The sequence below is a fragment of the Gymnoscopelus braueri genome (assembly GCF_963280865.1).
Source record: "Gymnoscopelus braueri genome assembly, chromosome: 21".
In the NCBI taxonomy this organism is placed as follows: domain Eukaryota; kingdom Metazoa; phylum Chordata; class Actinopteri; order Myctophiformes; family Myctophidae; genus Gymnoscopelus; species Gymnoscopelus braueri.
The window spans coordinates 26,107,847-26,120,689 of record NC_137623.1 but is presented as its reverse complement, the minus strand read 5'-3'; the positions used below and the strand labels follow the sequence as shown (position 1 = coordinate 26,120,689).

At 42.6% G+C, this 12,843-nt stretch overlaps 1 protein-coding gene across 1 annotated transcript in view; it reads right to left on the bottom strand.

Moving 5' to 3' along the window:
- The window catches only part of cUnh8orf34 (chromosome Un C8orf34 homolog), a gene marked incomplete at its 5' end in the record, with an annotated part of 88,759 nt that extends 76,399 nt beyond the window's left edge, over nucleotides 1–12,360 (bottom strand). Inside the window, 1 exon segment of the mRNA XM_080417370.1 lies at nucleotides 12,292–12,360. Within this exon segment, the coding sequence (XP_080273496.1) occupies nucleotides 12,292–12,360 (69 nt within the window).
- Between the last annotated feature and the right edge of the window lie 483 nt (nucleotides 12,361–12,843).

The window sequence follows — 12,843 nt, the reverse complement described above, 5'->3', positions numbered from 1 at the left end:
ACTGTCTGCTCCTGGCTTGACTCCATTAGAATGACTATTATTAATTACCTGGAGTAGGTCAGGCCTTGGTAACTTTATTAACTCTAACACCATCCTCTGCAGTCTCCCTCTCTCTCTCTCTCTCTCTCTCTCTCTCTCTCTCTCTCTCTCTCTCTCTCTCTCTCTCTCTCCACATCCCATCTCCTCACCCCTTCCAACTACACATCTTCGTTCGATCGCTATTACAGTAGATGCGTGTCCTCTGCCTGCCTTCTCCTCTAGCTCTGATCGTGTAGCTCCCTCTTGGCTGACTGTCCATTCTGGACTCCCACAGGCCCAACCTGGCCTCAGGATTGGTGTTCATCTGTCTGTCTTGTAGTAATTACTCCAACCTGTGCCTGAAGGGGGGAACTGCATTCAGCCAGGCATAACTAAATGGCCACAGCTCTCTGTCATATCAAAACATTAAACCTGGTTTAAATGAAGAGGATGCTTCTGCAGAATAAAGGACAACACCAGGGGGCTGAAATTCTATTGAGAAGTTGACTGTGGCCTCCATTTATTTCAGCCATAATAACACACAATATCGATGAATCAAATACCATCTAATGCCTGTAATGTAATGATGAGTTAGAAAAATGATTCCTTCTTCACTGAATTCTTCTGCTGTTCAATCCTCAATATGAATTGTGACACCTTCCCTCACAAGCTGAAAAAGCCCAACTTCAAATTTCAATGGGTGCCATTCACAATCACCATGGGGATATGTGATCATTCGATTTTATTGATGTGTTCTGGCCTGGGCTGGCATCATGCCACCGCAGCGTTCAATTTGTCACTTCTCACACAAGTCTACAGCGAGCTTTCTTTAGTGTCACAAACAATGGCATGCAAATGGTTGGCAAACTATGACAAAAGGGGCATTAGTCACCATTTAGCTAACAGGTGAAAAGCCTTACCATGCATTAAGCCGTGCAAAATATTTAGCCTGATTTAAGCACCGCCTCACCCCCCCAACAGGGTCACGATAATCACCGGTCCCTCTGGAGGATAAGGAAAGCTAAGGCCATCCTCTGACGGTCTTATTCACTGACCTCATTCTGTGGGGCTGGCTGGCAAGAGTGGGCAACAACAGCAGCAATAATAAACCAAATAGGCTGGCATGAAATGACAAAGCAAAGAGATAAGACACAAGTACATTCATTCAACGTGTGGGAGGAGTGATGAAAGCAGTCCAACCTTTAGGAGACAAATACAGTTTCCGGTGCAGTTACTGTTACATAAGAAAATACCTTTTTTTGCTGGAGGATGAATTAATTAACTACTTTTCTGTCTCTCTAACTTTGTTGCTGTCTCTCTAGATCTCAAACATCAAGGGTTTACAATGAAAACACATTGATCAAAAGGTTTCACAATTTTTTTTTACACATTCTCTTCCGATTGAGCGTAGTTTTACAGAGTTCTCAGCATGACCCCCAACACACACAGAAGGGTATAACGAGTAGGATTTTCCAAAATCACATATTCAAAAAGAATCCCTTGCTATATCATCCCTTACAATCATGAACTTAAAGTTCATACCCTGTGCACCCAAACTATGACTTGGGACCGCAACTGCTACTACAGATCCGATAGCCCCACTAAGGTTAAAGAGGTGGTGCCATGGTTTTGCACTTTTTCTGTTTTTCATGTGTCTATGAGGTTGATAGAACTTCATTAAGCCCCCTGGTGGTGTTTTTATGGTGTTTTATGTCTTCTCTGACTATTTTGAGTTTCTACCTGGAGGCTGAAACCTTGAGGGTCAAACGTGCCAATAGAGAAACAGCGCTTTAGTGACATAGTAAAAACATACCCTCCCCCTCATTATCATAACACAACAGGTGTGGGCATGAGGAGGAGGAGGGACTAGGACAGGTGGGTGGTGCTAAGGTGGTGGAGGAGGTGCTAAGGTGAGAACCAGGTATACTTAATGAACTGGAGGCGTGTCCACATAAAAACATAATTTTAACAATTTCTGTACACTTTTTTGAAAAAATCTTCCTCCTAGTATAACCATAATACCTGATGATTATGTTTTAGGGGGGGGGGGGGATCACTGACACCGGCACCCCGTCTTTAATAAATAAGAAATAAAAGTATAGAATGGCCTACTACCGTATAAATGTGCCCGTCCACTGATTGTCTTTATGTCGTTGGATGTGGATTCTTGCTGGAACAATTGATGAGACCACTTTGTAATTAAAGCGTGTACTTATTGACCACACACATGCACACTTGCACATAAACTACAACAGCCTTGCTGGGGCTGCTGCTTGCCATGCATTTAAAATAAAGTCGTTAATATGTTAGCACCGTTGAGCCAGCTCTCTCTCTCTGCTGGCGTTCTCTCTGGCCTTTTGTGTTTGGCCTCGAAGCCAGCTCCAGCATGCTACTACAGTATAAAGTGGAGAGCACAATTAGACAAATGGAAACACCTGCCAATGCATGAACCCTGGCACTTTTCCCGTTAGTCAATCCCCCCATTTCCACCCTGTGTCCACTGTCCGTCCTACAGTTCCAATAGCTTGTGGCAAAAATGCCAATAAACAGCCTAAATGTGGGAACATTTTAAAATAACAGCTTCCCCACTCCCTGCATATGACATCAGGCAATGGCAGTGTGCAAGTTCAGATTGATCGGATGGATTGAGTGAGTTTTGTTCATTTTGTCTGCAGAGACCCTTCCCTCTGCCTGTATTGTCTTATTTTACTTTGTTCGGGATGTTTCAAATCCTGGGCGTCAACCTTTGGGCAGTAGGTTTGTGCCACTAACAAGCAGAGCTCAAACTCAATCCCACCCAGGGGATCCATAGTTCAGACAGAGACTGTGTGCGCGTGCGTGCGTGCGCGTGTGCGTGCGCGTGTGCGTGCGTGCGTGCGCGTGTGCGTGTGCGTGGGTGTGTGACTCCTGGCTGACTGACTGACCTCTCTACAGGATCTGACTGGAAGCAGAAGCACAGCGGATTAGCAACACTACACAAGCTGTCAATACCAGTGTGGATGGATAAACCGCTCCCCTGAGGTATCTGCTGCATGAAACAGGTGTCTTTGCTGCAGGAGCAAAGACATTTAGTTCTGCTACGCTGGGCAACTAACTACAACAACACAGGAACAGTAGGGCTCAGGAGCGTCATTTGGGGTCTCAGGGGATGGCAATTGCCACCCCCTAGTGTTCACTTTCAATTTCAAATTCAGTTATTTTATGCGTATTTTCCCCAACTGAACATTTTTTGCTGATTAATCTGATTTCAAATCAACGCTGAGTGCATCTCAATCCATGCCCGTCCATCTACATTGGTCTTGTGACATGTTATACAGCAGTAGATATGCGTTTTCTTGTCTGCAACCATACATTTATTAACCACTTTCAACATACCTCTTTTGGGCATGCCATTATATTATTATATAACATTTTGAAAAAATTTCTCGGGCTTAAGTCCACACCCTTTTTTTCTGAAATTACTCTGGTAGGGCTGCAACAATCTATTATCAATTATCAATTAATCAAATAGTTGAGAAGCGCGTTTTTGGGGGAGTTTTGTCTCGGCCAGGCCGGCCGGACGGCCAAGGCCAAGGACCAGAGACTATGTTTTCACCCCTGTCTGTCCGTCTGTCTGTCCATGTGTCTGTGTGTGTCTGTGAACAGCTAATCTCCGTCAGTGTTGGACTGATCGGCGTCAAACTTTGCACGCACACTCCCTGGAGGTGGATTTTTTATATTTTACATTTTTTATATTACTCCTACAGATTTTGTAGGAGTAATAGAACTTCACGCAAATCGGTACACATTATCTCTATAGTCATGTGATCAAGACTCTTGCGACTTTTCATATTCCATCCTGATTGCCTTCCACAGTTTGCGGGAGTAGCCCGTTTTGAGCAAAATGCCACAAATCATGAACACAGCGCAGGGCCGGATACAGAAATTATTAATTGGGGGGGCATTAAGAAATGCTGGGGGGGCGGCTTCCTCGGCGCCCCCCCAAAAAATTTTTTGCGTTTTTTTGCGTTTTTTCCGGCTGTTTGTGTAATACTGCTTCCTATTGTTTAGGAGTAGTAATATCTGGCAACACTGCCCATGGAAAATCAGGGCAGAGGATTATTTGAATTGTGCAATGATACATGATGGAATATGATGGATTATGGATTATTTTGATTATGGTAAGCTCACATTTCATATCATGACATAAATGTAACTTTCACAAGCCCCCCCGTCAAAAAAAAAAAGATTTTTTTGGGGGGGGCAGTCAGGGCATTTGGGGGGGCATTGCCCCCCCTTCCATGCCTAGATCCGGCCCTGACACAGCGTCTGATTGCCGTGAAACTTTGCAAGCACATTCGCACTAGGCCGAGGAAGAAATGCCACCCTACATTATTCAACTCAGCCTCATGGTGGCGCTATAACAGGCCTATTTACGTTTTGGCACAATCAAAATTCTTTTTCCCCTTGGGTGATTACGCAACTCCCCAAATAAGCCACACCCAATTCTACCTGACAATATTAATGCCATTTTGTGTTTCCTTTGCAAAACACTGTTTTTGCTACTACTCGTAGAGATTTTGTCAAAACCTCACCCAAATTGGTACACATTATCTCTGTAGTCATGTGATCAAGATGTATCTGTCAGATTTTTCCGATTCCATTACGATTGACTATGATTGGCTTTCAAAGTTTACAGGAGAGGCCTTTGATTTTTACGAATCAAAGTCAAAGAAATTCTAATAGATTTGATGTACTTGCCTAAATCAATTAGTCTGATTATACACTTACACCCTATTTACATAAGCGTGGTTTGAGCTTGTACATCTGCCATTTTCAGTATTTCTGGGCGGTGAAACCGCCCCTATAAGTGAGGTTTGGATATTTGTACAACAAATCCAGTCTATTCAGGACTGTGATTGGCCAGTGTCACATGACACATGTGCATAGCCCTATATAAGAAACCATAACTTTAAAAAAACCATAAATTGTTTTTTTTTAAGTTATGGTTTCTTCCATCATAAAGAGTGTTTCAATAAATGTATTTATTTTTTGTACATGATTGGTTGATTGCTAGCAAGACACCGCCCACTTCACACAGGGTGTGATTTTTTAAAATAGATAACTGTTTATTAAAATGATTTATTATAATCGATTAGTTTGATTAACTGTTGCACCCCTACCATACAGTACGTAGGAACACAGATGTATTTGGAATGATACAATTACATATTTTTCAGTGATGATTTAGTGATGATTTATATGGAGCCCTGGTAATACAATGAAGAACTATACTTGAGGTATTCAACATGAACACTGACCTCTCTTGATCCAACATAATAAAAAACACCAAACCAGTAGTAGTGATTGTATGTTGAAACCAGTATTCACTTGAATAGGTTTTCCCAAGTGGAATGTCACTGCAGAAAAAAAAGAGCTATGATGAGACCAATGCTTCCTCCATTACACAGAACACGGCACAGCCAATTCAGGTTCAGTTCAGCTATGGACCTTTTTCACAGATGGGTAAACAGCAGCTGAAGGTGATAACATTCATTATGGGTGTGTTTCATTATAGATGTTTCTGGCTACAAGAATGGACTTCGCCTGTACAGTTAACTTCATGCTGGCACACACAGAATCACTGAAATGAAACCGAGAATGAATTATTAATGAGTTCTAATTAACTTCGGCTGCCATTTCCCATCTATGAAAAGGGTCCAATGTAGAGTTTTAATGCACCTGTCCTTTATTGGGTCATTGCAGAAATCTCAACCTCCAAACGTTTACGAAACTTCCCCAAACCACAGTGAAAATCAGTGAGATATGAGCAACTGTGTGATATTGATGTTTTTGTGTACTGTAAGTGTTTAAAAACACAGTCTGCTTCTACTACCACTAGGACCCCCTCAAAGAAAGAAACAACCTCCCCTCCTCCACCATGCCATTTCCCATTATACATTTTGGCATCAATTTAAATGAGTGCTATTTCCGGAAAAGAATTAGCCCACAATAGGGACGACAGGGATACTGTGGTTAACTTCAATCAGATAAGGCGTTCCAAGTGAGTTTAAATACAAACATAGCAAGCCTTTTAAAAGTCAAATCATACTGTATATCCTACAGTATCAATAGAGGGCCTTTTTTGGTTCCTACATTACAAGTATATAATATGTACACACTCCACTCTACGGGTTCATTGTTCCAAAATAACCTGTCCTCTAACATGCGATTGACAGATCACAGCAGCAAGAATTATGATTCCGGGTTTGCACTTCATGCTGATGAATGACGGCTGTTCCATTTTTGCCAACCTGCTCTATTACAAAAGTACTGATGTCAGTAGCCAGCAGCTAGAGACAAAATGCTCTGGTCTTACTGAGCTAAAACAAAGAAAAAAGACAATTTCACATAATAAACATGACCTTTTTGGAATAACGATAGGTAAGTACAGTAGAGATATACTGTACATATCATTACATATATAGTTTATGAAACAGTATAATATATAAGCGTATTGAGTGGCCCTGTCTTTCCCTATTTAGGACTGACCGTGGGTAGCTACCTGGGACGTAAGTCGGGGCTTGATCAACCCTGGCTGGGTCACCTGGGCGAGGGTGTATGTTGCGAGACCCGAAACATCCTATGACCCCAGGCTACAACACTGATGATACGTCCCAGGTGCATCCATGTGATGTTTTTTCGTTATAATGAGAAGACATACTGCACAGCATATGGTACGTCTTTTCAATAAAGCCTTTCATATGATGTATATAAAAATCGCTGGCAGATGCATCTATGATATTGTTCTTAATGGAACGGCCAAAAGAAAAGGCATGCTGCATAGTAACTGATAAGCCATTGGAACGGGGTAGTTGTTTTTAGCAGACAAGAGCAAGTGGTGGAGCATAACGGCGCTATAATTATCGCTACATTTGTGTAGTGTAGGGTGTGTGGAGGGAGGATGTGACTGCATTGTGCAGTAGACATATCTTGAAAGAAAGAAGAGGAAACACATGACATGCATTGCCGCTTCATTCATTTAGCTATTTCTGGGTACCAGCATGGACGCCTATACAGTTAACTTGATGCTTGCCTTGCACACAGAAACACTGAAATGAAACATAACAAGAATGAATGTTATTAACTTCCGCTGCCATATACTGTACCTATCTGTGAAAAGGATCTAATGGAGTTTTAACACTCCTGTGCTTTGTTGAATCATTGCAGGCCTTTCAACCAGAAAAAATACATTTAACTAACTCCCCAAACCACTGTGCAACCATTGGATGAAACTCCTCCATTCCAGCTCCCATTATACATTTTGGCATCGCTCTAAATGAGTTGTTGGTGCCAATCAATTAACTAGGATGCAGCCAGCCCAGCCCATGGGCTTGGGTTTATGAGAAAAGAGTGTGGGGGATTCTTCTTCTTCAAAGAAAATCTGCATAAATATACATACTATACGATACAGGGTTTCCTCTGCATACATAAGTAGGGGTTTCTCTGTGTACAGTACGTGCATACTGTAAATGAACTCTGTGCAAACATATTTCAAGGTTACACTATATACTGTAATGGGGCATTTCAATGTAAGGTGTATACAGTCAGTGGGACTCCACTGCATACATTTTCCTGTCAAAGCTGACCTCATTTCACTTCTCATGGAGGCCTGATCTCGATCCGTCTATCCCTTGTTTCCGTCCAGAGCTAATCTTGAAAAATGCTGGGCCAATCAACGTCAAACATTTAGTGCAGGCTGCCAGCAGGCTAAGGAAGACACTCAATCCTCATTTTTTTTCAATCAAAATGGTGGCGCTATACCAGCCCAATTTAAGTTTTGGCGTATAACTCTTGAACCGTAGGTCATACATAAAAAATCATTTAGCCCTAGATTCCTTTGATCATGACGCAACTCTCTATACTGCAACACTCATTTCCGCCAAACTAGATTTTCCACCATTTTGCATTTTCTTCAAAACACACTTTTTACTACTACTCGTACAGACTTGTCCAAAACTCACACAAATTGCTGAGTCATTTAATAAACCAATTAGCTATCATTCGCTTCCAAAGTTTGTGGGGAGAGGCCAATCCTATGTTAAAATTGGCTAATGGGAGGGCGGGCAGGACCACGGCCACGTCACTATGACTCAGACATAACCATAAACAAACCCGATACTCCCATAGGCAGGATCACGGCCACGTCACTAGACTCAGACATAACCATAAACAAACCCGATACGCCCATATATAGGCATTATGGAGATCTGGTTGTCCGGCGCATCGGCAAGGACTCAAGGGAGTGCAGTGACCGCTGTCAATGAGTTTGGATATGCGGTTGTCCAGAACCGCAGAGCCAACCGATAAGTCCATATATAGGCATATATAGATATACAGTTGTCCAGAACCGCCGATCCAACCGATGTCCATATATGGCCAATATGGACGTATACTGATGATTTCCATTTGGGCATAAAAGGGACACGGATTGACAGATACAGGTACTACGGTCACTATGACTCAAACATATCGGTCGGATCGGCGGTGCGACGTAGGTGTGTGAGCCTGTGAGGATGTACTCTAGATGTGAGGGCCGCGTACCTATGGATGGGTTTCCTGTTTGTAAACATAAGAGGATGATGCGCGCGCAGTGGCGGGATGAGCCTGTAGAGGGCGCTATTACCCGCAGCAGCTCTGGCCATTGTACATTCATACAATAAATGGTCTTCACCAGGTTTAATGAAAGTAGATTAAATGATGCAGTTTGTAATATCTTCTTTACTCAATAAAAATGATTTGTCGGAAGTTGGATCTGTTTGTATATAATAGCAGCATTATGCCTATTATGCCTATAATAGCAGCATTATGCCTATCTAAATCCCGAAAATAACAAGAGAGTGAATGGCGCTTCCGGTTCGTTCTCCCCCGCGCATGCGCAGATTGCGCACTCTGCACTGTGATGACGTCGCGCGGAAACCCATCTATACCTCTTTGTCCAATCAACCCATAATTTGAATCACACTGAGGGGCCTCTAAACAACGCAGAGGGGGCGGTCTCTCTTCTGGATTCAACGTATGAATGAACCAGTGCATCAATTTTGCAATGGAGTGCCGATGGACCTTTATGCATTTGGGGCAATAAAGAGTTTCTTAAGAGCAAACGCAAAGTAAACCAAGCTACCCCATTTATCAGGAGGACTGAAGGAGCCCCAGGGGACATTTCATAGGCTCCTAGTGTATATCCCTTCACTCTTCATTTTTCCTCTGCAAATTGAACTACAGTAAGAGAGCAATCCAATGGTGCATAACTTATAGTATAAATGGTACAGTACATGGTAAAGCTATGTGAGTTGTAACATTCTACAATATTTACAACTTACGGTACATGTAAAGTCTGTCAGCAATAATGCATTATCCTTGTTGGTTTGAAAGCAATACCTGTTCGTATCAATGAGATCCTATATCTTGTGTATTTAACACTTGACACTGGTTACATCTTGTGTGTTCAATACTCCATGACACTGCCTACATCTTGTGTATGATGACACTACCTACATCTTGTGTATGTTGACACTGCCTCCATCTTGTGTATTTACAACTCGATGACACTGCCTACAGCGTGTATATTTACTTCATCATTTATATTCACTCATTGTACAAATGGATTACACGCTGTGGCATAAGCTCATTTATCTTTTGGAAAGCAGTTCTTTTGATTGTCACCACATGCACCAGCTTTAAGCCACGTAAGTCATTTGCTTTAATATTCTTCAGTAGCCAAATGAAAGCAGGTCTCTTCTCCTCTTTATTGAGTCATGAACACTTCAAACATTCCGAGTTTCAGAGAGCAACAAGCAAGGAGATGCGAAGACAGGAGAAGACACGCAACCAATAGTGAAAAACTGAAAATACAAGAGCTGTAGGTTGTGTTGTGAGACAGCACAGCGGCACAAATGGGTGCAGAGACGCCAGGCAGGAAAGACAAACAGAGGAAAGTACACTGCAAGGGTCCATTCTTACACTCTGAGAGTTAAACTCACACTCAGGATTTTACAGCGCAGAGACAGGTCACACCGAGGATTTCCACATTGTGTTCAGCACCGTCTCGTTGAGTGCTGTGGCCCGACATGATGTAATATTGATTCTGCCATACTCCACTGGCTCATTCCACGTTAAGCGATGAGTCGCTGTCCTCGGTGCTGAAAAAGCCCTCACTAGTCTAATCCTTGCACTGCATACAACAGCTGCTTAACATGCAGACTGTGTGTGCCACGGCTAGGAGGCCAGTTAAAACCAGGATTTGTTTCATCAGCACTTTTGAAACACGATGTGCATGCAGATTCAATAATTCATTCATCATTATGGTGTGCAAACAAATACATGCAGACAGACACACACACACACACACACACACACACACACACACACACACACACACACACACACACACACACACACACACACACACACACACACACACATCTTAACCTGGCCTAGCAGAACCATCCCTGCTGACTCATCATCCTTCATCCCTTCAGTATGCTGTCCATTTTTTAGATCTGATTTGAGATCTGATCTCAAAACAAACAAGCAGGCAGCTTCAGCTTAATGTTCTACCTATCAATCTCCTTCCTTCTCTGTCCTGCACACACCTGTCTTGTCTGTTTCAACAAGAAATCCAATAGCAAACAAGGAAAGAAGTAATGCCCTTGGTTGCTAGGATGCCCCGCCGAGAAGAACACACCATGATGAACAGCTCCCTAGGCCTAGACAGTCAGTCACAGTCAGTCAGTCAGTCAGTCAGACAGACAGACAGACAGACAGACAGACAGACAGACAGACAGACAGTCAGTCAGTCAGTCAGTCAGTCAGTCAGATAAGCAGGTGTGGTACCCTTTAGGCTGCTTGGTCTGTGATATTTGGAAAAAACACAGTATACAGTATACACAAGTAACCAATGTCAATTAGCCTACTATTGCAGGGTGAAGCTAAGCTGGAGAATAGGCTATGCAGAAGCCTAGAATATTACTAAAAATAACCCTCTGAGATGCTGAGATGCAAACTTGGAAAAAACGAATTCAAATGGCTCATAAGTTGTCTGACCTATAAAGGTTACTACTTCAATCACTAAACGTTAGCCGTGAACCTGTGTGTGAGGGTCATTTGGAGTAACATTGATTATTTAACCACATGAACCTCAGCAAGTCAGCAAAAATCCCCTCCATATTCTTGGGGGAACATTTAGCCAAAATGTATGTATATCGGCTAATTTTGGCGAAGAGGATTTTGGTGTAGAGTGAAAAAGCGGTCCAAGTGCAGAGCCAAGTCAGGACCGTTTTACTAAATCCAATCAGTGGTTGAAGGCGTCGTTGCTGTGCATTCATTCTCAGTTTACATCAGTTTGCTCCGAGATTAACCACTTAAACCCCAGCATCCGTATTCGGGGAAAACCTTCTCTGAAAATAGCTGATCGCTGAGAGCTTGTAGATCTGCTATTTTCAGCGAAAAATATGTAATGTAGAGCGAAAACAGAAAAAACACTAGCATAGATCGAGACCTGAGGGACCATAAAGGGGTTTAAGTGGTTAAACACCAACCCTTTACTGCTGTAAGCTGCATGTAGAACTGCAGCGCAGCGGGACGTTTCAGAGTCCTCTCTCTGAAGATGAAGTCACAACGAAACTCCGTGCATTGAAATAGATCTGCTTTGACTGGAGGGTTTCGTCATACATTAAACGTCTGGAAGGAACAACTGTGTGTAACAGGATAGGTGGGCACTAGGGACATCTGGGCACCTCTATGTAAAATTCACTATTTTGTCCAAAATGTAAAAAAAAAAGAAGAGATTTTTGGAAAATGTTTTCAAGTAAAGTAAAGAATACATGATTAGAATATACTAAAACATTTGACAATTAAGGTCTAATATTTCTACTATTGCTACAAATAGCTACAAAACGTGATCCGGTCATTTTGGGGCATAAACAAGAAGTTGAAGGATAAAATTAAGTCTGATCATGATGTGCCTTGCATGTTCACATCATGTATATAGGCTACTTTACATTACGACCATTTTTAAAATTTTTAATTTTAATAACATTTTGGACAAAATAGCCAATTTTACATCGAGGTGCCCAGATGTCCCTATAGTGCTCACCTCTATCCTGTATCCATTTGGATAATCCAAAACTGAAGAAAAATCTAATTGCGTATTATGTAGCCTACCAACGCCTCACAATTTCAATGAGCACGTCTTATATTGAAACACTTATTTGGATTACTATGTGCACTTACCTCAAACAAGGGTCCAATTTTATTCTTCTCCAGATATGACTGAATTCTGGACTGCTGTGGAGACGCCATGAAGACACTGGAATGTCTTGATGGAAGAAGAACCTTTAATAGGAGGATGAAATAAGTTGGAACGGTGTCATTCGTTCAAGTGGACGGACTCTCACCGGCCGGCCAGATGGATAAAAGGACTACAACCAAGTAGGCTACAGTGAAACGGCATTAAGTTGTATTGGGATGATACGACAATAAAGTGCGGTGCTGGCACCTCCTCACCTCGTAGCATGTTGTGGAGGATGGAGGTGTAACGGCCGCGCGGTGCTCGGCTCAAATTGGTTGATCGGCACGGGACCGTCCCCACCGTGACTGTCGCTTCACAGCGTCTCTCTCTCTCTCTCTCTCTCTCTCTCTCTCTCTCTCTCTCTCTTTCTCTCTCTCTTCTCTCCCCTCTCTCTCTCTCTCTCTCCCCATCTCCACTCTCTCTCTCTCTCTCCCCTCCCTCTCTCTCTCCCTCTCTCCCCATCTCCACTCTCTCTCTCTCTCTCTCTCTCTCTC